We start from the raw sequence: 27,103 nt of genomic DNA on the forward strand, positions 1-27,103 counted from the left end.
GGGTTGGTTTCAGTTGGGCCTAATTAGGCTTGACCATTTGGAAGTCTTGCACCTTGAACGCCCATTTAAGTAAACGGGCCTAGCTCTAGGGGGCATGGTACATTTTATAATCGGGCCGGTAGGTGTCGGGCTTTAATCGAGTTTCCTTAAACGTGTCTTAATCGGACCTTTATCGGGCTACATACCTATTTAAGTCTAAACGGGCTCTAAACGGGCTTTAAATGTGCCTACCATAAAATTATTTTCTTAAGTGGGTTGAAGGCCCAAAAATATGTGACGCAACTCTTTAATCAAGAGGAGAAGTGATATGAAATTATGGTTGCTCTTTAAAAAAAAGAAAAAATTACAATCATTAAAACTTACAAAACAAAGGTTAATTAATCAAATCCTATTACAAAGCAAAGGGTAAGAAAGTTTAATTAGTTTCCTACTAGTAGTGGCAAAATAGGAATTTTATGTAGTATTAAAGGGGTCGGGTTAAGTCGGGCTACAACGTGTCGGGTTTATAAACGTGTCGGTTTGGTCGGGCATCCGATGGGCTAGCTACTTGCACCGTGAACCCCCGTTTAATAAACATGTCGGGCCTAAGCTCGACACGTTTATTAATTGGGCCGGTCCAAGTCGGGCCATAAACGAGTCAAGCTCGGTCAGGCCTACTGGTGCGGACTCAGAATTGATACCCCTACTCCCCATCCATCTCCCACCGCCCATGTGATATTGGAGACTAGGAGTCAAATGATGGATGAAATGGGCAGTGGGGGAGCAAGCTGGAGAGGAGAACAAGGGAAATAAGGAGTGTTAAGGTTTTCATATTTAAAACCGATTGGCTTGAAATGGGATGATTTTTGTGATTCTTATGCATGAATGTAGAATTATGTATAGTCCATGTGGAACTATCACAATTTAAAAAAAAAGCAGAGATAAAAATTCGTTTTTCTAAGGAGAAAAAAAATTTGGGGTAGAAGAATTTGAGAAAAGACAAGGCACGGGCACATATATGGGAAGGAAATGACAGTAATTAACCCTTTGTTTTTCTGAAAAACAGGAATTGATGGAATTGATTCATAACACACTGTATGGCATTGCAGATAGTTGATCTAAAGCCAAAACTGTTAAATTTCTCTCTTTTTTGTCGTTTCCTTTAAGTTTTCTTCCAATATTTACTTGCAAGAACCCCAAACACCCCCTTCTCTTCTTCCCATGCACTCAACAACAGGTCATATAGCCATATAGGTCAATTGTATCACCTTCTTGTAGATATGGCAGCTGTGGGATTAAGCGCACAGAGACATCTTAAAATGTTGATGACAGAGATATTTCCCTTATGCTCCATTGGTTGCAAGCAAAGAGAAGAAAAAGATAAGTGAAATTAAATTTAAAGAAAAACATAATTCTTTATTGTAACCGTATAACCTGTTCAAACTTCCTTAACAAATATTTGTTAATATAAATTAAGGTAATTTATAGCATTACTCTTAGAGAATGTTACTATTAGAGAGGCACCCTTTGTATAATACCAAATTATATTTAGACCCTTATCATCACCATCAGTCATTGTTAAATGAGGAGTTGAAATGACTATTGTACCATTTTTTATTGAAACACATGTATAATTAGAGGTTTTGCCCCGTCACCACTTCTCTCTTTTCAGAACTTCCCCTGCTGCAGCCCCCTCCAGATTGAGCTCCAACGAAAGTGAAGCCACCTTCTCCTCTTCGTCTTCTGCCGATCAGAGAGCTTCGCAACGAAGAACCGACTATGGGCGAAAAGGATCCAGCGTCCAATAATGAGAATGTGATCTAGAGATGAGATCTCTACTTTCTTCTCTTTTGGGCGATTTTTTAGGGTTTCATACTTGAAACTAACTCTTCGCAATTCGCAGCTTCAGTTTAACAATCACAAGTTGAAGAGAAACAATGTCTGGCATGGAAAGACCAACAAAGATTCCTCGTCTCTGCAACTCCGAATCCATTGTTGATACTAACAAACTCTTTCCTCTTCTATGGTAAGTTTTATCTCTCTCTCTCTCTCTCTCTCTCTCTCTCTTCAACAGTCTTTCCTTTCCTCAAGGAGAATGGGTCAAATCCTCAAGGGGAGGATTCACATTTCATCTGTGACTACGAGCAGGTTTTTGGTGTGGCTGATGGGGTCGGTGGTTGGGCCAAGAAGGGTATCAATGCCGGAGAATACGCTCGAGAACATATTTTGATTTCTATAACGAAAATTAAATAACTACCCAGAGGCTCTGTTAATCCATTCTGTCTTAAACAAAGCTTACTCAAAAACAAAAGCCGAAGGTTCTTCAACTGATTGTATCGTAGCTTTGAGAGAAGAGGATAACATAAGCTTACTCAAAAAATTAATCTAAATCGAAACAAAACAAGAATTCCCACCTAGGGTTCAAAACTAGGGTTTCAATACAAGAAACAAAGTGCAGCAAAATCGAAAAATAGATCATTTGGTCAAGGCGACGATGGTGGGAGCACTTGGAGGATGACTTTTACGGAGGTGGAGAGTGAGATCTCCGGCAGAGGAGGAGCAGTGGTTTTGGGAGTTAGGGGAGAGAGAGAGAGAGAGATTAGAGTACGGGTATGTTGATATGTAAAAAAAAATATAGCTGACATCAATATATAAGGTATATTTCGTAATGGCGATCGATGGTAAGGGGTCAGAGTATAATTTGGTATTATGCAGGGGTGTCTCTCTAATAATGACATTCTTTAAGGGGTGACATTGTAAATTACTCTTAAAATTATCAAATATAATATTTATTTTATCTTTTAAATAAAATAAATTTGGTTGTAATATAAGATCTAATAACAAAATTTGATACGCTTTAGAATTAGATGTTGTTATAAAAGTTAGCAATAAATTTAGATGGATTTATCTTTTACCGATGACCACCAACTGAAATCACTTTTATGTATTGATGCTTCACTACATTCATGATCTCATCTACTATAAGAAATGAACTTCAAGATGTAAGTCGTGCCATTGTTCAATCTCTTTAAAACCGCTGATGTCTTTATGGTGCAATCCAGCAAATGCAAATCAACCTCAAAGAGAAACAACCCTGACAGGTCCTTCTCGTAATTGTTGAGCTCACCTATTAGGCCACATCATGACACACTTAGGGGTTGTGCTTGGTCAACCTGGACAATAGAATAAGGACACTTTCACAAAATGTTAAAACCTAGAGGCAAAATAGAGTAGAAGCTTTTAAGATGGTATATTGCAGACAATTAACTTGGTCGATTGTTTGTGCCATTACTTGTTGAAGCTTTGGTCGAGGCTTGTACTTAGGCTCGAGTCCCAACTTGCACCCTTGGTTGCCCTATTGAATCACCCATCTTTCTTGATCCCTCCCTTTAAGCCCAATCCCTCTCTATGACCCACCTTGGCGAGAGAGAGAGAGAGAGAGAGAGAGAGAGAGAGTCTATGATGTCCTATATTCATGGAAGAGATTTGTCCCTTTGTCCCTTAGAAACATACATCCAAAGGATCCCAAAAAATGTATCTCATGAGAGGAGAAAACACAAAAAACTAGTCCTTGGTGGCATCCAAAGCATTCTTGATCTATTTTTTGATCTCTCTAGACTAACAATCAATTTGACAAAAGTGGGCTAGCTTTCAGCTCCAATATCCAAAATGAAAGTTGGAAATCCCGTTGCCATCTTATTGGTATCAAGGAAATGGATACCAATTCCACCTACCTGGGTACCAATATGTTTCACCACCGGAAGAAATCCATCATTTTCTAGTATATTGTTAAGAAAATTGAATCCAAGCTTGGCATGTGGAAAGCTAACTTGCTATCGTACATTGGAAGATTTGTACTAATTCAATCGGTTTTAGCTTCTATTCCATCCTACCTAATGATGTGTTTCAGATTCCCCAAATACATTTGCAAAAAAATTGACAATATTTTTATGCACTTTTGGCATAATGATTTGGAATTTCATAAATGCATCCACTTGATTGGGTGGCATAAATTCTGTCGTCCAAAGATGCATGGTGGTCTTGGCTTTCGGAGTGCTGAAATACATAATCAAGCCCTCTTATTAAAATTGGGATGGCGAATGCTTTCTAATCCTAATACTCTTTGGGCTCAATCTCTAAAAGCTAAATATTTTCCACGAAGGTCAGTCTTTGATCCTAAAACCTGAAATGTAGGGGCTCTTCTTGCTAGAATGCAATGGTAAGTATTCTTCCTACCCTCAAGCTATTAATTTCAAAGAAAATTGGTAACGGAAATAATACATTTTTTTGGTATGACCCATGGATCTTTAAGAATAAAACAATCATCTTTACCACTTATCAATCTATTTCTTTTTCGCCTCTTGATAAAGTCAGCATGTTCCTCACTAACAACTCTTGGAATAGAAGTTTAGTGAGTAACGCTCTTCACCCCAACTATGCCACCATTGTTTCCGAGATTCCTCTTTCACATGATGAAGATAGGTGGTGATGTCACGTCTCTAAATCAAGCATACTTACTATTAAGATTGCTGCTCCTTTTCTTCAAAAACAAGTACTAACAGATTGTCATGACTGCCATAATAGGTGTACATGTTCATCACCTTGCTCTCAATGGTGGCGATTTTCTTGAAGTCTCCAAATCCATCCCAGATTTAAATTGTTATTTTGGCGTTTGGCTCATCATGGGATTCCCACCAAAGCCCATCTGCATAATTGGAAGGACGTTGACCCAGTCTGTGATTTATGCTTGAGTCGAATGGAGAACATTCACCATGTTTTCCTCATTTGTGATTTCACAAAACATATCTGGGCTGCTGGGCCGTTGGGCCTCCGAAGCGAGTGTTTGAATTTTTCACCTTTCTCGTCTATCATAATGTCTTTCTTTCATCAACATAAGTTGAATAAGCGTGACTTGAAGTATTTTTTCACGATCTTCATTATTACATGTTACTTTCTATGGAAGCATAGGAACCTTGTTACCTTCGGAAAAGAGAGACCAAACCCAAAAAATATTTTGGACCAGATCCTTTACTGGGTCAATGCCTCTACCCATGTGACAATTCCAAAAATGGTCACTCATAAACCAAAAGAAAATTTGGAACCCATAATATTCCCAAGACCAACTGATCCTTAAAACTTCATCCTTATCACCACTTCTATTTTCGATACTGATAGAACTATGTCTGGATGGGCTATTTCTATTTTTCATGACCAAGAATGCTTATTCTTTTGTGCTAACTACTTGATGACAGGAGAGGCTACTGAAGCGGCCACGGTAGGGGCCCTATTTGGATTAGAAGAAGCTCAAAAGCAAGGATGGGAGGTCTGGGAATTTGGAGTGATGTGAAAGATTTCTTACAACCTAACAATTTTTTGAATTGGCTGAGGTTTACTTTGGCTCATCGTGTTGAGCTGCATCATTTTTTTACTAACACCACTTTTGTTGTCACAAAGACTAATGATTATCCTATGTATGTACTTAAGAACTTAGCGGAAGAAACTATATGTAAAAAAACCTTAATTAGGAATGGGGGGATGTTCACCTATATTCCCCCTAGAATCCTCTTTTGTATTTTTCTCTTTTTTTCTTGGAAAAAATGAAAATAAAAAAAGAAGAGATCATTTATGCCTAACGTGTCAAACAACATCGAACAAAACCCAACCAATGCCAGAAAAAGCTGCATTCAATGTTGAAGACTAGTGTGTATGTTGGTTTGGCTTCTGACAAACCCTAACTTTGAGCACTCTATTACCGACTTCTAATGTCAAACAATCGACATTGGAAAGACTGCAACCAACGTTGGAAAATCCCAATTCAACATCAGCAAAAGAAAAATCCTACCCTTATAATTCTCATATTCCCATATGAAATGCTCTCTACTATTCTTACAAAGCAACACCAAGTAAGGGTCTTAATCGATTCGGTTTTGGTTTAAACGGTGTAGATCGATTTGGTTCACACTTATTTGACTAAAACTATAATCGCATCATTTACTAAAAAGTTCCACTTTCTGAAATCGTGACCGTTTAATAAACGGTTTTGGTTTCCACGGTTTCTAAATAGTATCAGTTTTACGATTTTAAACTGTTTTGATTTTGATTTATTCCATACAATTTGTAAAACGGTTCACAATTGGTTTGTTTTAGCTTGCAACCATCTCTAAACTGAAGATCATAAGCTTATCAAAAAATAATTGACAACCACAAATAAGAGATTCTATATTAACGATAGTATGTCTTAATTTGATAATCTAGTGCTATTTCTTTGCATGACCATTCTCAAACATTTAGAACTAATATCATACAACATCCAAATCCAGCCTTCTACAGCCTAAAATATTAAAATGACAGGTGGTTCAGTCAAAACACTCCATCTATGATAACATAATAATATAGTAACATATATGGATTAAAAGTTCATGATCTAAAGCCTAAACTTGAACTGAATTGCAATAAATCATACCAAAGCAGGATGGGCACTTAATTTAACTGTTAATTGTTATACGGATTACTGTTCATTCTTTATTTAATTATTATACGGACTAATTGGATCGGTTTAAATGGTTTTAAATGGTTCGGTTTAAATGGTTTCAATTCGATTTGAAACCAATGGGTTCCGCGGTTAAAACCGACCCAACCCATTTAGCTAATCGGCCTGAAACTTGAAACCAAAACCGCACCATTTACTAAACGGATTTACGATTTTGGTGTAAACAGATCGGTTCGATTTCAATAAACGATTTCGGTTACAAATTCACATCCTTAACACCAGAGATGTCAATGGTTCGAACATTGTGGGCACATAAGTAAAAAACCTTTTAAAAATGTCATAGAGATATTTCGAAACTTTATTTGCAATAACTACACGTTACACAATAATGTGAGGGTAGATTACAAAAATTCCACTATTCTTCCCTTTGTTTCCCTTGCAACCAAACGGAGTCCTATGTATTACCCCTCCGGCCCCTCCCCCCTCACCCCTCACCCCTCACCCCCTCCAACCTCCAACTATAGAGCTCAACAACTACATACAAGACAACTTGCCACATAAGATGTTAAAGAACCAATAAGCTAAAGGTAAGGGGTTAATATCCAACTAATGTTGCATAATAACTTTTTTTCACTAAGCTACAAGTATGTGTAATCCAAATTTGATAAATAACTCATATATTCAATGCCCTGGCATTGAAGCTCCATTTCTTTCAAAAAAAAAAAATTAATTTTATAAAAAATCTAGAACAAATACTTTAAAATTTTTAAAGACAAAAATGTGTGGATTTGAAATAGAATATATTTTTTAAAAATTTTGAAAACAAATTCTAAAAGTTGGATATTGGTCAATAAAAAACGATAATGGAAAACAAAATAATATACCACGAAAAACAGAATAATAATGAAAATATATTTATTTTTTCAGACAATACTATTTTTTGAGACAATGTAATCTTAGCACGGTCCCAGGTTCGATTCCCTATCTGTGCATCTGCGATTTAAGCGGAGACTGTGGTGGAGGGTTGCTGCGCTAATCTCCCCGAGAATTAGTCGCGGTGCACGTAAACTAGCCAATCTTAAAGATTTGATATTAAATGGTAGATTGAGGTGTTCTATGTTGTCATTGATAGTAAAAAAGGAATCATATCTCCTACAAAATTCCTCAGAATATTCTCCTGAGGATTAATGGTGAATAACTTGCCAGGAAATGAAAGACAAGGTGTAATTTTATCATTTAAAATCAGATAAGTACTACATAATATTTTCTTCCATATTCAGTTTATTTCCTATGTTTAGGATTTTATTTGATTTAAATTTTTATGAAGTGAAATCTGAGAGAATTTTAGCCTTTTATAATTTTAGATTATAGGTTCATACAAATTTAGAGAAAAAATAACTAAATTTTATGGGAAGAGAAAATCGAAAGAAGGAAAGTTGAATGCACAGCTGCTATGCTAAAAATGGTAGGTGATTAGCTACTGGCAACGCGTTGGGAGAATGGAAGTGGGTAGGGGGAGAGTGAATATGCCGCCGGAGATTCCACTGCCTTGTTCTAATAAATACAGAATTGTTCTCCCTTGACTTTCACTCGTTCTTCCGCATTCAATTCTTTCCCTTTCACATTCAAATCCTCCCCGGAATTTCACTCGTGGTGGAGTGAAATTTCAGGTAATCCTTCTTGCTATTCTTATTTTCACAAAAGAGTTCTGGGCAATTTCGTTTCTCTGATTTATTTATTTGATTATTCTATGATCCATTTAGATTTAAAATTAATCTCTGCCATGCTCTGTTCTGTTATGTTCTTTTCTTTCTACCCCAAAGCAAGTGGGGAATGAGAAAGCTATGCTCTGTTCTGTTTTTCCTATATTAATGGAGCCATATTGTCGCTTTCTAGAGGGCCATATGGTGTTTCCCCTTGTGGGTTTGCGTCTTATTTTTCTAATTCACGTTTATTTTTTTTTTTTTTTTTTTTTTTTTTTGGGTTTGAATTATATGTTGACAATTCCCTGGTTCTTCTTTTTCTGTCTTATTCAGGGTAGAAATTTCATTAATCTATAAATATTTTCTGCTGTTGCAGTTGGGTAGGTAGCCAACAAGCCATGGCGAACGAGAAATTGGAGGTGCTTACAGCACTTGATGCAGCAAAGACACAATTTTACCACTTCACTGCAATCGTAATTGCAGGAATGGGTTTCTTCACGGATGCTTATGATCTGTTCTGCATCTCACTTGTCACCAAGTTGCTTGGTCGCATCTACTATACCAAGGAAGGAGCAGAGAAGCCAGGGTCGTTACCTCCAAATGTATCAGCCGCAGTCAATGGTGTTGCTCTGTGCGGCACACTTGCAGGTCAGCTCTTCTTTGGCTGGCTTGGTGACAAGATGGGTCGTAAGCGTGTCTATGGTATGACCCTTCTTCTCATGGTCATCTGCTCCATTGCCTCTGGACTCTCTTTTGGCCACACCGCAAATGGGGTCATTTCCACACTCTGTTTCTTCCGCTTCTGGCTTGGGTTTGGCATTGGTGGCGATTACCCTCTCTCTGCAACAATCATGTCTGAATACTCCAATAAGAAGACTCGTGGTGCCTTCATTGCTGCTGTGTTTGCTATGCAAGGCTTTGGGATTTTAGCTGGTGGCATCTTCGCTATTATCGTTTCTTCAGCTTTCACAGCTAAGTATGATGTCCCTGCTTATCAAGTTGATCCAATTGCCTCAACCCCGCCTCAGGCCGATTATGTATGGCGCATTATTTTGATGTTCGGTGCCATACCTGCTGCACTAACTTTCTACTCGCGTTCGAAGATGCCTGAGACTGCTCGTTACACTGCTCTTGTAGCGAAGAATGCAAAACAAGCAGCGGCCGACATGTCTAAGGTTCTGCAAGTCGACATTGAAGCAGAACAGGAAAAGATTGAGCAAATGTCAGAGAATAAAGCGAATTTATTTGGTTTGTTCTCCAAGGATTTTCTCCTCCGTCATGGGCTTCACTTGCTTGGAACCACCAGTACATGGTTCTTACTAGACATTGCTTTCTACAGTCAGAATTTGTTCCAGAAGGATATCTTCAGTGCTATTGGGTGGATTCCCCCTGCAAAGACAATGAGCGCCGTTGAGGAAGTCTTTAGAATTGCAAGGGCACAAACGCTTATTGCTCTAGTCAGTACTGTCCCTGGATACTGGTTCACGGTTGCTTTAATCGATGTCATGGGAAGGTTTACAATTCAATTGATGGGTTTCTTCTTCATGACAGTGTTCATGTTTGCGATTGCCATCCCTTATCATCACTGGACACTGAAGGAGAACCGATTTGGTTTTGTAGCAATGTACTCTTTGACCTTCTTCTTTGCGAATTTTGGTCCCAATGCTACGACATTCGTGGTTCCAGCAGAGATCTTCCCTGCCAGGCTGAGGTCGACATGCCATGGAATCTCAGCAGCAGCTGGTAAAGCAGGGGCTATAGTGGGGGCATTTGGGTTCCTCTACTTAGCTCAAAATAAGGACAAGGCGAAGACTGATGCAGGTTACCCACCTGGTATTGGAGTCAAGAATTCACTCATCGTGTTGGGTGTGATCAACTTCTTAGGCATGCTCTGCACACTGTTGGTGCCCGAGTCTAAGGGCAAATCCTTGGAGGAGATGTCAGGGGAATATGAGGAAGAAAACAAGAATAATGCAGAAAAAGAGTAGCAGGTCAGCTAAAGCAGAACTGTTCCAGCTTAATCTCATATTTACTGCTAGTTATTGTTCTTGGGGTGTTCAGTTTCTGGTCTACCCTGAGACTGCACATTTGTAATTGATATAGTATTCATTCTTGTTCTTTTACTCTTCTTTCGTGATTTTGTTTAGTGATAATTTTGGAGATTGAATTATTTGGTTGAGTATATCTACCTTCTTCATATTCTTCTAGTATTGATTGATTGGGTGTGGGTTTTGTTTTATAGTTGTTGAACATTTGTTTAAAACCATGGTTTGAAAATCAGGATTGTTCATATCAATGTGATAAAATCCCTCTGATTTCGCTCCATTTCAATCTAAATCAGCACTGACCAATTCGATCCCCAATTCCACTTTTCAAAACCTTGTTCGCTCGATGATCTCCATGGACTGATTGCATGTACTTCAATAATTCTGAGCTTACAATTGTGTAGCCACCAAGAATTTTGTATTCTCACCCTTAAAAGCTAGTTGGAGTAGATCTCACTCTTAATAGATAGCCGTTAAGGAATGGGCTATTCACAACCGATGTGAGATTATTGCTTTTGTGAAAATCCCCAACAAATCACAAATCTAAGCTATAGCTCTTCAGGGCACCGGATGGAATCCTGAGGAGACCATTGCTCTTGTTGAAATTGTACCTCAACAAGAGCCAATGACTAGAACTTATTACAATTTCAGTAGACGATTTCATCGTTTTGGTGTAAATGATTCGATTCGATTTAACAGGAATGGACTATTCACATCCGAGTGATGTTGCAAAGAGACAATTTCAAATACAGAAATGGAGCAGATGAGGAACAAAGATTTTTTTCTTCATAAAATTTACATTAGGAGTTCAAAGACCATAATGAGACTTAAAGATCCATAATCCAAAGCTAAGGCTTAAAAGGGACACTAGAAACAACCAAGAAGAAAATTTTGTTCAGCTAAATGCAAACTTGATTAGCAATGGAGAAACGTTGGGCTTGAAGAGCTGCAGCTTCTTCTGAGACAAGGGCTTGGATGAGCAGAGTCTTAACTTCCCAAGCAGAATAAGGGTAACCTTTCCTCGCATATGAGTTTAGGAGCGCTGCGCTTGACTGCTTCAGCAACCGCGAGAAGGCATTACCTCCGTCATCATTCCTCTGCGTCGCTTCTAAAAGTGTAAGGTCATATTTGAATCGCTCCAATGCTCTTGATCCAAACACCTTCGACACTGACGATGCTTGTGGGATCATCTTCGGCCATGCCTCCCTTCTGCTGCTCCAAAACCTGACACCCAAAACCGGAATTGGGTAATGTTTGAACAGGAATTTGGGAAAGAAAGCCAGAGTTTCAAATCCAACTCTGAGCGAATCATCATCTCTCGAGGACCAGGACATCGCTCGAGAATCATATTCAAAACGATCCCTGAATGTTCCTGATAAGCTCCAAATTGTCCATTTTAAAACCTAAGATCCATTTTGCGTACTCCCGAACGGGATTTGAACAATATAGATCAAACATTCACTTGAAGAATCAAACGCTAGGGTTTTGAAAAGGAACCATTACAGGTGGAGTGAGGAATCTTACTGGGGAGTACACCGTCCTCTGTTTCTGGTGTAGATGAAACCAGGCATTCGTGCCCGATTTCCATCCGCCATTACTGCTTCGGCTGCAATGCAAACAACAAAGAAAAGAAAAACTAGACGACTCCGCAAAGCATACCTACCCATACCCATCTTCTTAGCTCCTCCTCTGCTATACTTCCATTTTCTTCCGTTTGAACTTTGAAGCCCCACCGCCTTCAGCAGAACCATTTTAATGGCTTATTTCGGCTTCTGCTTTTTTGAAAATCGAGCTAGCGTACTGCTCCCAGTTAAGTTTACATTTTTACCCCTCTTTATTTTCAGAATGACAACCTCCATGGTTTTTTCAAATTTGTACCTCAATTCACAAAAAGACCCTTCAAGCGATCCTAAATTCCTAATTGCTACTTCTACCAAAAAAAAATAAAAATTCCTAATTGCCACAAATGCATCCACTATTTTTGAGGATATACAAGGATTCTCAAGGCAGGCACCGTTAAGAATCATGTCCAACTGTTTCATTGATGATTTTTTTTTTTTTTTTTTTTTTTTTTTTTTGGTTTGGGGGGGGGGGTCGGGGGGAAGGTGTGGGGTGGGGAGAGGAGAGAGTGAGGACAAGAGATGGCTATAGCCGTGTAGCCCTTAAATAGTGTGGAGGCAATGAAAATATACATAGAAGCATTGACATTATTATTTGTTATTTTATGGAGGGCAGTGTGGTAAATATGCGTCTCTCTTAGGTAGTGTGGCCCTTGTTAACTTGGAAATGAATTCTCGTACGAAATGAAATAAAGACTATAAGATAAAGCAGAAAGCATATTAATCTCCCATGATTATCCATCTCTGGACCTGCGTCTCGCCCTCTTTGCATGTCACCCCCCACCCAAGCTATATTGTCATGCATCCCTCTCCTGCTTAAGGGTGTCAATTGGTTTGGTTTTGGTTATTCGGTTCCAAATGATGATAATGTGGACCATAATCGAATCGAGAACTGACTCGGTTCCATATTCAGATACTCAAATCGATTCTATTCGGCTCGGTTCAGTTTCAGTTCCAATTTGGTTATGATATGCAATTTTAATTCCGTTATGAAAATGGTTCCACTTTTGAACCATGATTGTGATGGATCAAATGCCATAATGGGCTTAAGTTATGAGCCTTATGGCCATTGCTAACTCTAAAATTATCTTAGCTTATAAATATGTGATGATAAATTGCCAAAAACACTTACCACATTTAAAAAAAAAAAAAAAAGAGCTTGCAAAAAACACTCTTGAATGATAAGAGCAATTCAATTCGGTTTCTATTCGAACCGACGGTTCTGACACCCTAAATCGAAATCGAACTGAACCAAATGGCATACTCACATATTCAAACCGAATTTAAACCAAATGGATTCGGTTCGATTTCAATCTGGTTAATTTGGCTTGGTATTAGTTTTGGTATTCAATTTCGGTTTGAAATTGACACCCTTACCCCTGCTGCCCTATTTTGCTCCTACACCTTTGCGTGGGAGTTAATCTTCCTAAAGACCCTCTAACCCTATTATGGATCAATTAGGCTTTTCCATCTTCACGACCATTGGCATTCCACGATAGTTCTTCCTTGCTGCTAACCAAATGATGATGCCAGCCCTGGAGATATTCAGATGTTAGCATAAGGGATACACAAGATTTCGTGGATGGGTCCAAAATTTTCTTATTTGGCTCCAACTTGCAGGTCACCATATTGGAGGAGCAAGAGAGAGAAGTACAAAAGAGGGAGAGAGAAGAACAACTCAACATGTCTTTGATGTATATATTGTGAGGAATATGTAAAAATACAAATGAATTAAATTAAAATCGAGAAAAATGAAGATCTATCTTCATAGTCGAGTCAATTCGATGGTCATTATCTGGTCTGTATGGGGATTCTTTCCCAAGATGATAAAACAAGGAACCTTATTGCAATTAAAATTTTAAAGAAATAGACAAAAGATTAGTACTTATTGCACCAGGTGTCATTTAAAAAATGCAACAAGTTTCTAATTAGCTTTTATTTTATTTCAAAAAAAAATAAAAACCCACATACCATTATCAGAAGTTTGTCTTTTGTATTACATAATTGTTGAATACAAATATGAAATGACAAGATTTTCTCTTGTAAAAAATATGTATTATATTAATGGTGAAAAGATGAGGTTATAAAATACCAAAATCCCATTAAAAAAAAAAGAAATGGATAGATTGGTCAGCTTAGTTCAGTAAAAATTCTTCATAAAAAAATGATTCTTTTACAAAGCACATGATGAAACTTGGATTGCATGAATGCATGTTGCGAAACTAAAAGAGATTCCCTTTCGGCCCTGTTGTCTTATTAGACTACTTAGGGTAGAGTAGCTTGTGATAATCAAAAGCCGAAATTCATGAGAGATGCTAGTAGTACCATTAAATTAATTCTTGTAATTCTTCAGTGGATGTGTCTGTAGAAGCCCTTAATTAATAAGAAGATTTCACATGCGTACCGTATAAAGTCATGGCATGTTGGTCAAGCCAAGTAGCTGGCAGTGGACACTAGACGTAGGTAGGGATATAATCCAGATCAGGTTCACTGATGAGAATAATCTCGTATGTATCTCATATATTTTTGGTTCATGAATTTAGAATCTATTAAATGAGGAGAGAGAAAGTGGATTTCAATTCCTCGGATCGTGGACGTACAAGATCGTTCTCATACGTGAACCTGATCCGATCTCATAGGTATATGTAGTGGTCTCCATTCCAACATCAAAAATCAAATCCAACTACCTAAGTGTGCGGATCAATTGTAAGTTCATCACCACAACCATGTAGAGCAGGGAAAGAATTGAAACTTCAACCTAATTTTGGGTGCCAAAGAAGTCACTCTCTAGAAACTTAAGCCCCATTGTATTATGTTTTCTTGGGGTGAGACTTAAATTGGGGCCAGACAAGGACCACAACAACATAAGCATATTTTATTCATTTTTTCAAATTAAAGAGAGAAAAACAATAAAATTTTCTTATATGATATATTGCAAAAGCTTTAGAGTAAGAGAAACGTTTCCTATAACTTATTGTTGGAAAAATATTTTTTGTAGAGGAGTGTCACTCTTCCTTCTAGACACGAGGGTTGGGGGGGAGGGGGGGGATGACCAACCAGCCCCCTATGTAAGGGAAAAAATGATGTGTTTGTGAATGCTTCCTTATACATTCTCATTGGCCTTCACGCATGTAAAGGAACCACATTCCCCACAGAAAACACTTCCGCACTAATGTAACATACACACACCAAAATTAGGGTTTTAGTTTTGTACTCTTCAACATAAAATTGGGAGCCAAAGAAGTCACTCTAGAAACCTAAGCCCTTTTGTTTTATGTTTTTTTGGAGTTAGACCCACAATGGGGCCAGACAAGGACCACAACAGGGGCCAATGGACCCACTTATTACTACTAGTTTTGAGAGGGTGGGGGTTAGGAGGGTTGAATATAGGAGCTCTCCCTAGACTTATGCTAGACCTCCATTAGCTAGTTGATGCCATTGTGCTAGATGTGTGTATCCCTTTGCATGCCACGTTTTTATTGAGTAGTATTTGACCGGATCATAACATATAGGCAGTGAGCTGAGATCGAAGGGTTATTCTATATAAGTTATGGGAAAGGGTTCTCTGAACCTATTCACAGAAGCATATTTTATTCATTTTTTTTAAATTAAAGAAGGAAAAATAATAAAAACTTCTTTTATATATATATATATATATATATTGCAAAGGCTTTAAGGTAAGAAACGTTTCCTATAACTTACTGTTGGAAAAATGTTTTTTTGTGAAGGAGTGTCACTCTTCCTTCTAGAAGGGGGGGGGGAGAATGACCAGCTAGCCCGCCCCCTATATAAGGGAAAATGATGTTTTTGTGAATGCTTCCTTATACACTCTCATTGGCCTTCATACAAGTAAAGGAACCACATTCCCCACAGAAAACATTTCCGCACTAATGTAACATACACATGCCAAAATTAGGAATTTCTATGTACACATGCACCAAAATTAGGGTTTTACTTTTGTATTCTTTGGGACATGACCATCTATCAAGAAATGTAGAGAGACGCAAATCACGGACACATTCATGTAGTTCTATACTATTCTCTGAAACCCATGGTCACCTCCCACTACGAAATGTACATACACCAATATCAGGGGCAGATTCGTGTAGTTCTGTACTATTTTCTGTAACGCATGATCACCTCCCTCCTTAGCAAAGCAGCGCTGTGTATCGATGCAAGCTGAAAAATGGCCTAAGGATCCTTCACCAACCGCCTGAAATGTGTCCACGACTGACCCGTCTCTCTCTCCTTTAAATACCAACACACCCCAGTCGCCACTCACCTCAGAGCATAGAGATCTTCTTCTTCTACTACTACTACTACCATTATAACATGGTTAACTCTTCTTTTCTTTCTCTTGGTCTTTGCTTACTTGTGATGTTTCATGGCTCCTTAGCTCGATTTGAGCATCAATTATGGTGGAGATGGGGAGGCCAACAACAGCAACTGCAACACCACCACCAGCATCATCATCAACGCAGGTTCACAGAACACAGAGAGTGTAGGATCGAGAACCTCGATGCTCTTGAACCCACTCGCAGTGTAGAGTCCGAGGCTGGTCATATCGAGTTCTGGGACCAGGACAACGACCAATTGGAATGTGCCAGCGTCACCTTTGCTCGCTATTCTATCCAACCCAGAGGCCTACTCTTGCCTTCCTACACCAGTGCACCTAGCTTATCTTCATTGTCGAAGGCAAGCCTCGCTAATTAACTATATATATCCCTTCTAGTTTTTTGCTAATTGACTCGGATGAGTTACTCTTCACTCACCAAAACCGATTTTTCTTATCCACACAGGTAGGGGATACCAACAAAACTTGCTACCCGGTTGCCCTGAGACATTCCAATCATACCAACGAGAAAGACAAGCACAAAGAGGAGAAGGAGAACAAGGTCATCAATCAAGGGATCAGCACCAGAGGATCCAACGGTTCCAACGACTTGATATCCTGGTTGTCCCCAACGGCATCAGACACTAGATCAACAACGATGGAGAAAACGAACTCGTCCTCGTCGCCCTTTACGACACCACCAACGACTTAAACCAGCTAGACGATAGAAACAAGGCAAGAACCAAATTAACCTATTTTAATTATCAAATTTAAACCTTAATTTCTTTAATTTTTCTTAACCAAATTATTAATCTTTATTGCTTTAATCTGTAAAGAAATTCCTCCTCGCCGGAAACCCACAAAGGCAGCAACAAGGCTCACAAGACGAGAGAGGCCAACGAGGTTCAAGAGGTTCGAGATACGAGGGTGAAGAGAGGGAAGCAGAAGAGTCAGGAATCAGCCTCTTCAATGGCTTCGATACGCAGTGGCTGTCTGAAGTGTCAGGAGTGGATGAGGAGACTGCAAGGAAGCTACAGGGTGAAGACGACAACAGAGGCATTATCGTGAGTGTGGAGCGTGGGCTTCAGGGATAACCCCACCAAGAAGGGAAAAAGAGGAACAGAGAGAGCGACAAGGGAGACCAAGGAATGGGTTGGAGGAAACCTTGTGCAGCGTGAGGCTCAGGGAGAACATAGAGGACCCACAAGAGCTGACGTGTACAACCCATATGTCGAACGCATCACCAGCCTCAACAGCGAGAAGCTCCCTATCCTCAACGACTTCCAACTCAGCGCCGAGCGTGGCGTCCTATACAGCGTAATTAATTTGTTAATTAATTAAAAGATTTTTTTTTTTTTTTTTTTTTTAATGATCCTGTGTGATTGATGAATTGTACATGTTTACGTGCAGAATGCGATACTTGCACCACACTGGAACATCAACGCACACAGCGTGATCTACGTGACAAGGTGAAGCGCAAGGGAGCAGAAAGTGGGGAACAAGGGAGAAAGAGTGTACGATGGGAATCTGAGTGAAGGGCAATTGCTGGTGCTGCCTCAGGGCTATGTGGTGGTGAAGCACGCGAGCAATGAGGGGTTCGAGTGGGTATCGTTCAAGACAAACGAAAATGCCATAACGAGCCTTCTGGCTAGGAGGACATCGGTGTTGAGAGCATTGCCAGAGGAGGTGCTGGTGAATGCGTATCAGAGACGAAGGGAGGAAGCTAGGAGGATTAAGTACGGGAGGGACGAAGCTGTGGTTTTGTTTGCGTCCAGGTCTGCGGACTAGGGCTATGGAAGAAGAAGGCCTTTTGCGTGATCCGATCAATTATGTATGTAATATAAGGGTTATTAGAGAATAAAGGGAACTTTTGAGTGTTGGGATTTACCTTTTAAGGTAATGTAAGTAAATAAAAATGATAAATAAATGAAGAACTAATTTCTCCATTTTGGACCATAATTTCTGGCTCTTCTTCGTAGTTTCATTCATGCAAAATCTTACATTGAAATTAAGAAAATGTATACCTTCCTAGGGAAAAAGTATATTCATCTAAAGTCATTATTAGTTATTATTTTAAAGAATAATTCATATGGCAAAGATGACCTCACTCAGTCGGCCAAAATTGGGAAAAACCAACACCTCGATCGATTGATCTCACTAGAAATTGTTAAACAATTGCATGTGCTTTGAAGGAATCAAAGCTTTTACTTTATCAGGCAGAGGACAACTCTCCCTCTTTCTCTATAATTAAGATAAGCTATCTTAAGTAACTCAATTTCATTGAATGGATTGGATTGTTTTGCTTCTCTATTTCGTTGACTAGATTAGGTAATCTCATGGAGTTCACCCTCTAGAATTTCAGTTCAAACATGAAGCAATCATTGCCTATTTGCCTTGGCAACAAGCAAGGGATCCTAAAACCGATTTAATTGTAAAGCCCTATTATTTATATATATATATATATATATTTATTTATTTATTTATTAAAAATATATAAATATGTATCCAATGTCCTTGTTTATTCGTGTTTTAAATTTGCACCTCATACCCATCTCATTTTTGAAGTATTGTCATACGTTTAGAAACATTGAAAACATTGGATTCATATATTGATCCATTGAGAAAAAACGTAACAATCACAAAAAAAATATAAATGAGTACAACTCCATCGTCATTCTATGGAGGTAGATCGATGACATTGGTTATGCCATTAATGTCATGGTCCAACTTCACATTGATCAGCAAAGATGCATAAGTACATAACCATGGGTTCCAATGCACGAGTTTTATTGCCGCTGCTTGGGTGTAATATTTCTTCTGCATAATGAAACATTGTTGCGAAAATTTCCATTCGGGTTGCCACCTAAATATGTTTGAGCAGATCAATCTTAATGAGTCAAGAATTCAAGATAAACTTAACACTACTGAATTCATCATCAAGACCATTGTTGCTTTCTTCATCTCGTACCATAAAAACAATCGTAGACTATACTCCTCGTTGTGCACTGAATCAAAGGTGGCTTTCTCAGCCAGCTTTATGTACTAGGTACTAGTGAACTTGTATTTAAATAAAGAAATAAAGATTGCAATGGAAAAAACATGAGCAGCTAATGGTGCCTAAATTTGCAACAAGAATTGAAACCAGCCTTTTCTTTTTCTAGTTGCAACTACAACTATCGATGGAGGAATTTCGACAGCATCTAGGTGATTGGCATTGTCACTTATATCAGATTTGATGAGGAAGTGCCTCCAATTTTAACTGCTCTTGAAGTTTTAGATAATTTGATATGCTTGGTCCTCGAAATCGCACAACATTTGAGAGAGAATATGGCGAAGACCATCGCCATGGACGGTGCTAAAGGGCTTGGTCATAAACATGTTCAATTTGATATTACAGTTTAAGAATACCATGAATCTCTTGCTTACAATGGTACACCAATATGCCTCCTAATATCAGTGAAAAACTCCTCATGATTTTGAAATTTGGAGATTTTTTTTTTTTCTGTGGTGAGTAAATCCCAAAGAAAGAAAAGAAAAGAAAACAAGGCAAGATGCCACCAAGAGGCACTAGGCCCTAGACAAATAAGAGAAATACAAAATGATTTTAATCGGTTGAGCAAAGAAAATAAGGGTAAACCTAATATCGTGACTCCTCTCCCTATGCAAAGCAGATTCAAGCTAGTGTCTTCCCATTGGAGTTCCTCTTCTGTTTTTGTTTGAACTCTGATTTATCCTCTATATTTTCAACATGTTGCAGTACCTCCTACAGGAAATGCCCTTCAATTGTTCGACAAAATACCATAACAAGTGGAGACTCTGCTTCTTCGCCATTAATTTGTGGCAACATCTCGCCTCAACTTCCTCTCAAGCGCACGCCGATGAAGTACCTATTGTGGAGGGCTCAGTTTCTTCCCCTACTTCATGGTTACGACCTCATCGGCTATGTTGAAGGTCCATTTAGAGTCACCGATATGTCGTCTTCTTCAGTGGATCTTGGCATTCTATGGGATCAGTAGGAGTAGCTGATCCTCAGCTGGATAATCTCATCCCTTTCTGAGTCCACCATTTCTCATGTAGTGAATGCAATGACATGGTTTGAAGCCTGAAAAATTCTTACGTGAACATTTGACCCTTCTTCCAACACCAGAATCATGGATCTGAAAGATCGTCTATATCGCTACAACGCAACTCTGAGGATTAGGTCGTTCGAGGATTAGGTCCTGATTATCGTGATTTTTGAACTTTGATTTGTCTTAGGGCCACTCCGATTACGCTTGCGGAGCTCACTGGACTCTTAGCCATGAGAGGTACTTAAGATCTACTGATGATGCATCCTTCGGCATCTCTACATCAAATCTTGCCTCTGTCAGTCACTCCCAAGGTTATCGTTGTACTAACTTCCGCAACTCTTGATACAGAGGAAATCATTGATCCATGTGCAATTGTCAGTATCAAGATCAAATTCCACTTATCAGTCTAAGGGAAATTATTAGCAATATCACAATTCTTCTCCAAAGAATTCTCCATCGCAAGAATCCTCTCCATCATAGGGGTCATCTCCGATCGTTCACTCTCGGATGCCTTGTTAGATCTGTAGTCATGATGGCCAGCAAGCATCCCATTGTCCTCAGCGATTTAACTATGCGTTTCTTAGTATTAGTCATCAGCCTTTTCATGCTTAACATTTATGGGTGTCAATGTATAATCGAAACCAATTGATTATGACCGAATCAAACCATATCATAGGAATACGATCCGATTTTGGTTTTATAGGCCAGAACCCCGATTCAATTTGGTTCATAACTATAAAACTGTCAGTTAACTGGAACCTAGTGTTGAAATGTTTTAAAACTTTTAAAGTTTTAGTATTTTGACTTTTGATGGGTCCCTATGAAAAATAAAAGCTAAAAGGAAAGTATTAACCGAGAGAGAAAGACGAGATAGAATTTCACTTTCACACATCTAGATTTCCTTATATGACTGATTGGACAATAGTGATTATAACAACAGGAGACTATGTCTTACTCTATACGAATTATTTGATGATAGGAAAATTTTCTGAAGCAGCAACATGGGGCTTCCTCCAGCGCTTGAAGAGGGGAAGGAAGGAAGATGGCATGTAGACAAGATATGGAGCGATGTTGAAGAACTAGGAACCTATTTTCAAATAACATTTTCGTGGCCTTGGGTTACTTTACCCATTTTTTTCTGGAAAATGCTCACCTTTTGTATAATTGTAATTTTTTTGTGATGAGAGTAAGAATACGGCACACAAATCTAAGAGTGATCGTCGGTCATCCTTGAAGAGGAAGAGTGACCGTCGGTCATCCCTGAAGAGGAAGAGTGACCGTCGGTCATCCTTGAAGAGGAAGAAAGACCATCGGTCATCGCTGAAGAAGAAAAGCGATCGTCGATCATCCCTAAAGGGAAGAGCGACCATAGGTCATCCCTGAAGAGGAAAAATGACTGTCAATCATCCTTGAAGAGGAAGAACGACCAAGGGTCATCCCTGAAGAAGGAAAAGCAACCGTCGGTCATCCCTGAAGATCAACCATAGCTCATCCTTGAAGAACGACCATGGGTCATCCTTGAAGAGCGACCATGGGTCATCCCTAAAGAGCGACCATGCGATAAAGTAGCCGAGCGACCGAGTGATGGAAAGGCTGAGTGTCTGAGCGACCAGGAAACAGAGCGACGACAGTGACTGAGCGACAAGCGACTGAGTGACCGAGTGACCACGCTACCAGCGTTCAAAGAATCTTAAAAGAAGAAAAATATCCCACAAGGGGATCCTCTACCAACTCAGCAGATTTTATCGCAAGCTCAGTAAAATCTTATCACTTGAAGCACAAGAAAGCTCTCTTTCTCTAAGAAACCCACCCAGATACGAATCCGAACCAAATAAGGAAACGATCTCTCCAAGAGATCCGTCCAACTATAGACTCTCCAAACAACGGACCAATTTCCTAATAGGATTCTCCTCGGAGATCTCCTACCAAGAATAAATTACCTGCTAACATGATGAGACTCTCTATGAGCGCTTCTCTTCAGCCATTACCTATCAATACCAAGATAAACCCCAACAAAAAAGGATCGCTACTTTTCCATTCTTTACTGGAATTAATGTTTGAAATGATCTAACTTAGGCATCGAAGAGTCCCCGCCGAATCAGCTCGACGCTAACTCTCCTATGTTTGTTCCTCTGTGTAGGACACAAAAACAACGTATGGCGATTTCTTGCCGCAACATTCTGTATAGCCTAACTATTGTTTAGTTAGAGCTCTTACGACCATAGCAGAGTGATCAAGGAACCACTATATTCCAAACTCATCTTTTAACTTAATGCTATTTTTCTATTGTTTTTCCTATCAAAAAACAGAAAACAAAAAACAAAAACTTAAACTTGAAGAAAATGAATTTTAGATATATTATTTCTGAGAAGGGTGACAAGATTTTTAATCTCCACTCTATTGCAAATATTTGTTCTAATCACCTCAAGGTTAACCCACCCTCAAGATAGAAACCCCTCAGAGGACAGAGGAAAGAGGGGAAAAAAAAACCCTGCCCCAAAATAGATGTTGAACTCTCGAACTTTTAGAAAATATAATGGAAACATGTGTTCTAGTATTAGGAAAAAGGAAAGAAAGAGAATTAGACATGAATATACAGCAGATCGTACTAGATAGCAAGCAAAGAGTTCAATGGCTGACCAACCACACCCTTCATCATAAACTATCACCAAGCCTTCTATACTACTTACTACATAAATAAAACAACAAATGTGGGCTCCCCCTCAACTCTCACACCAGTTCAAATTTCCCCTCAGTCAACGTTTTCCTCTCACGGTCAGTTTCACTGCTCTCTCCATCTTTCAGGGGTTGTGGCTTTTCTGCCCTGTTTGGGATTTCATCCAGAGTGGTTGAACCACTGCCTGGTGTGCCAGGACTTCTGGGTTGTGGCCCTTCTGCAACTGGTGTTGCTATCATCTCCTCATACTTGGAAATGACCTGTTGGAGCTCCTCATGAAGATTTAGAGCCTCAAAGAGCATTCCATCATCATCACCAGTGGTTTCTATGATCCTCTGTAAAACAGGCTGTGACTCCTTGCACTTTTCTACCATGCTCAGTGTGAGATCATCCTGCGACCAATGTTAAATTTTCCATTTTAATCATTATTATCTTCTAACCTTTGTGTTCTTTTTCAGCATTTTGCCTCTTAAGATTGTTAAGCTCCAAGCCAAATAAAATAACAGGAAAATATTTGAAGAATTGCTAGTACAGCCAAAATCATGTATTCTAAATGGTTCCATGAGTTCCATAGACAGTGAGGCACAAGGGGCAGGAGAGCAAGTGCTGCCAAATATATCAAAAGAGGTAAAGATGATGGGACCTCCCATGTTTAGGCAACAACCTCATAAGCTTAGATGGAACAGAATTGACATTTTAGGAGATGAATTGGAGAAATCATCCAAACAGTTTCTGTAAACCTGAGGTGGACTGGATCAGAATTATCCATCCAAGTATACAAAATCCTCCCCTTTTTAGCATTTCAAATTACAGAAAAATCTATATGTATCTGATAACTGATCTGAGTAAAAGTCTCATATGAACCAACAAGTTAGCTCCTCAGATAAGTTTCAAAGTAGAAAAATTGTATGCAACAACAAATTTATCAAATCATGGGTTTTGTAATTTACCTTGAGGGGCTTTGGTTCTGCTTGAGAGTTCAAAATGCTAGACAGAATATCAATGCTATTTCGAGCAATAACAAGATGTTCTTTCTTCTCTTCCACAGAATGACTGCCACCATGATATGCAATATCAGTATGATCCATACCATGTGGATCCAAGTGAGGAAAGGGGTATCTTTCAGGAGGAGAAAATGGTTGTTGATGAACATCTGGGACAAAAGAATCATAGAGGGGCATCGAATTCCTATGATTTTGCTGTGGTCGTGGGATGTTTCTGTTCTTCAAGCTCTGCAAAAAACACAGTTTTATCAAAAAGGGAGAATAGAAATAGATGAAACCAAAAACTGGGATTCAGAAAACAGGAGAGAGCTTACCATGGAAGTCTGGCGAAACACAGGTAGATAAGCCAGATCTTCAGATTCACCCCAAGCTTGAATCAGATCCAAAGCTCGTTGTCTATTACTGTAATAAGTCTGGGGATTATTGATCATCTTAACCATCTCATCCAAGACCTTCTCAGACGCAATCTCTGAAAAAACCTTATCACAATTCATAGCACAAGCTTCCAACAGATCAAGACTCAACCTTTGGCTCAACATATTCTTACTAGCAATCTTCTTCTTTATAGCCCTCACAACTTCCTGACCACTAAACTCTTCGCAGTTCAGTAAAGCACATATCCTCAAATTCAAACCCCAATTCGGTCCTTCCAAGGTATCCGATGTTGCTTCATCAACCATCTTCGATTCAGGTGTCTGAGCTTGTAAGATTTCCTTCATTTTCCCACTAACCATCCTACTCATTTGAGCTCCACCCGTCTTTAATCTCTCACCCAACGCAGCTAACTTCAATCTATCCATCACTTACCAGAACCTTGAAGAACAAAATCAGTAGCAACAATCAAAGAGAAACCCAGTTCACAAAAAAACCCTAATATCTCAAGAATCAAAACCCTAGTACTGAAATTATCAATTAATATCTCAATGAAAAGGTCATCACAAAACCAGTCATTATCAGTTTCGGAACCCAAGATCGGATTTTTCTCTATCGATGACAAATTGATCAGGCCAACAAGGCGTGGTTTTTTTTTTTTTTTTTTTTGGTAAAAAACAAGGCGTGGTTGCTTTCAAACTAATTTGGTTTTTGGTCTACTTTTATTGAGTACTCTGTTTCTCACTTTTATTTTTTTCCTTTTGTTTTTGCGGCTCCGAATATGAAACATTGAATTTTGGAAAAATCATATATTTGGTAGTTTGGTACGTGTCGACGAGTAAGAGTAAACAAAGAAACGCGTGCGCAAATGTAGGGCCCAAAAATTGGAGTGAGGTATTTTTTTCTCTCCTGTTTTGTGTCTATCTCTCTACTCGGTTCTCACGGGCCTCTCTAGCCAGGATCTAGCTCCTCTACAGCGCGGCGCATTGTGCATTTCACATGCATCCTAAGGGATTCAGATCTTATGCAATAGAGAGACACAAAACAGAATAGATAAATAAGAATAAAACTTGACTATGTGTTGCAGTCAAAGAAAAGAAATTTTAAAAGATATTTTTGAAAAATGTTAAAATCCATGAGTGTATTTGTAAATTCAAGAGGAAATGTGAATTATTCTATTTCTTGGATTAGGAATAGCTACAACTTAGTAGCAACCAATTTTTTTTTTTCTAGAAATAGAGGGTTTAATTTTCTCTTCCCTATTTTATGTCATCAACTATCTTAATTAAAGAGGATCTAAATCCAAGATGCAAATCCTCTCAAGTGCTTTAGCGGTTCAGCCCGATTAATTCACATTGGATGACTAATAGCATGGGACATGAACCCCAAATGCCTCCTCATTGTCTAATATGCATTGGAGGGGGATGACACACTTGAGATGATCTTGTTACTTAAATCCCACCTCAAAGAGTTTGAGGTCGTCGAATGTACATGGACACCATGTCATATCACATCACAGAAGAACCCCACTCATCCAGCACCTTCTCACCGGAAAAGATCCAAATTAAACAACGAGGAAGTGTGATCTAAGGTGGATCCCCCACCTTTACGAATTGTTTTTAATTGACTAGAAACGGATTTCGGTCAGGAAACGCAAAGGGTGATGTCAAAGTTTTCGTGGTGTCACTATCCCAAGCACACTTGAAAACTGGGAATAAATAGAAAGAAAAAGATGGAAGGGAATAATGTCACAGTCCAATTACATTATATAAAATAATGAAAAAATATTGGGTATATTGCTCATATGTTAGCATCATTGTATTTATCTCTTTTTTCCTCATTTTGAAGTCATCCTTATGTCTTTCCTGAATGATACCCATCATGTATTTCCATTGGTGCTAGCCGTTAGCTTACCATTTCTTTCCCTAAAATATAATGTAGATGGAATTTTTATCAAACATGGCGATCAGTAACTTGGGATGACCAAATGGGGGATACTTTCGACCTCAATATTATTTGAGATATCAACGGTTTGAAGAGTAGGCGTTCAAGGAAAGAAATTGTAAGATTGAATTTTATCGTATATTAATATGAGTAGATGAATATGTGTAAAAGTAGATGACCATTGACCCTACTAATGCGTGAACCTATCAAAGAGTACGGCTGTCAGCAAGTCACACGGCAAGAAAATACAGGTGCTTTCTTTATCCTGCCTTTTGATAGTTCTTTGACACGGCAGGTGCTGGAGGTAAGTAGCTTTATTTTCTGACAAGAACGAAAGCATTATATTAAGAAGAAGAAATAGATGCAGAGAAAGAAAATAATTTCCTGCAAATGTCATTCCATAAAACAAAAGAAAAGGAAAAAAGTGAAGACTTCGATCCAAAATAACAAAAACTTCTGATTAATGGCAAAAAAGAGGCTAAAGCATCGGCAGCTTGGTTATTTGTTTGTTCATCAAGTAAAACTGAATCATGGGAATATGTCTGATCAAGTAGAAGCAGTCATCTCAAAATTAAGAGGTCATGAATTCAATTTTTCTTGAAATCTAAATATAAAAATAATAATAATGATAATAATAAATAATGAAACAATCATGCAATTAATATGCTTAATTCTTCCAGGATTCTGAGCAATCTGGGTGCCATTCACATTATTAATGACAAGAGTTCTCACCTTCAATAATTTGGAATTGAAAGAGCTAGATGGACTGCTAAAGCTTCGGCAACAAAGGTGAAGTTCTTGCGAACCTATTTTGTGAATCTGGTGAGAAAAAAAAACCATAATGATCACAGAAAATGCCACGGAGGC

The 27,103-nt window shown here is 38.7% G+C and overlaps 3 protein-coding genes, 2 long non-coding RNA genes and 1 pseudogene across 5 annotated transcripts; 3 read left to right on the forward strand and 3 right to left on the reverse strand.

Annotated features, from left to right (window-relative positions):
* Window positions 1-1,632: 1,632 nt before the first annotated feature.
* Window positions 1,633-4,899, forward strand: LOC122090134. The gene is made up of 2 exons (XR_006143421.1): window positions 1,633-2,005; window positions 4,564-4,899. It is a non-coding gene; the product is annotated as an uncharacterized LOC122090134 (long non-coding RNA).
* A 3,065-nt stretch (window positions 4,900-7,964) lies between these two features.
* LOC122088188 (inorganic phosphate transporter 1-4-like) lies at window positions 7,965-10,369 on the forward strand. The gene is made up of 2 exons (XM_042657369.1): window positions 7,965-8,139; window positions 8,549-10,369. Exon 2 carries the CDS (start codon window positions 8,571-8,573, stop codon window positions 10,158-10,160), a length of 1,590 nt encoding a protein of 529 aa, XP_042513303.1. The 5' UTR covers window positions 7,965-8,139; window positions 8,549-8,570; the 3' UTR covers window positions 10,161-10,369.
* A 612-nt stretch (window positions 10,370-10,981) lies between these two features.
* Window positions 10,982-11,983, reverse strand: LOC122088189. Its single transcript, XM_042657370.1, has 2 exons — window positions 11,742-11,983; window positions 10,982-11,441 (listed from the first exon to the last, which is right to left on the reverse strand). Exons 1-2 carry the CDS (start codon window positions 11,966-11,968, stop codon window positions 11,117-11,119), a joined length of 552 nt encoding a protein of 183 aa, XP_042513304.1. The 5' UTR covers window positions 11,969-11,983; the 3' UTR covers window positions 10,982-11,116.
* A 4,185-nt stretch (window positions 11,984-16,168) lies between these two features.
* On the forward strand, window positions 16,169-20,185 carry LOC122089646 (annotated as a pseudogene).
* A 2,588-nt stretch (window positions 20,186-22,773) lies between these two features.
* LOC122088126 (TOM1-like protein 2) lies at window positions 22,774-24,966 on the reverse strand. Its single transcript, XM_042657287.1, has 3 exons — window positions 24,235-24,966; window positions 23,867-24,148; window positions 22,774-23,308 (listed from the first exon to the last, which is right to left on the reverse strand). The coding sequence occupies exons 1-3, from the start codon at window positions 24,718-24,720 to the stop codon at window positions 22,970-22,972; spliced, it is 1,107 nt and encodes a 368-aa protein (XP_042513221.1). The 5' UTR covers window positions 24,721-24,966; the 3' UTR covers window positions 22,774-22,969.
* Window positions 24,967-26,287: 1,321 nt separating this feature from the next.
* LOC122090158 lies at window positions 26,288-27,103 on the reverse strand. The gene is made up of 2 exons (XR_006143428.1): window positions 26,969-27,103; window positions 26,288-26,557 (listed from the first exon to the last, which is right to left on the reverse strand). It is a non-coding gene; the product is annotated as an uncharacterized LOC122090158 (long non-coding RNA).

The sequence above is a fragment of the Macadamia integrifolia genome, chromosome 9, assembly GCF_013358625.1.
Source record: "Macadamia integrifolia cultivar HAES 741 chromosome 9, SCU_Mint_v3, whole genome shotgun sequence".
Lineage (NCBI taxonomy): Eukaryota > Viridiplantae > Streptophyta > Magnoliopsida > Proteales > Proteaceae > Macadamia > Macadamia integrifolia.

What these genes read in the sequence shown, in the direction of transcription:
- LOC122088188 (XM_042657369.1), top strand. Translation starts at nt 8,571, where the DNA reads ATGGCGAACGAGAAATTGGAGGTGCTTACAGCACTTGATGCAGCAAAG.
- LOC122088189 (XM_042657370.1), bottom strand. Translation starts at nt 11,968, where the DNA reads ATGGTTCTGCTGAAGGCGGTGGGGCTTCAAAGTTCAAACGGAAGAAAA. An exon ending in AGAGGACGGTGTACTCCCCA is followed by an intron (nt 11,442 to 11,741) that starts GTAAGATTCCTC and finishes TTTGGGTGTCAG; the next exon opens with GTTTTGGAGCAGCAGAAGGG.
- LOC122088126 (XM_042657287.1), bottom strand. Translation starts at nt 24,720, where the DNA reads ATGGATAGATTGAAGTTAGCTGCGTTGGGTGAGAGATTAAAGACGGGT. An exon ending in TGTTTCGCCAGACTTCCATG is followed by an intron (nt 24,149 to 24,234) that starts GTAAGCTCTCTC and finishes TGTTTTTTGCAG; the next exon opens with AGCTTGAAGAACAGAAACAT. An exon ending in CAGAACCAAAGCCCCTCAAG is followed by an intron (nt 23,309 to 23,866) that starts GTAAATTACAAA and finishes CATTGGTCGCAG; the next exon opens with GATGATCTCACACTGAGCAT.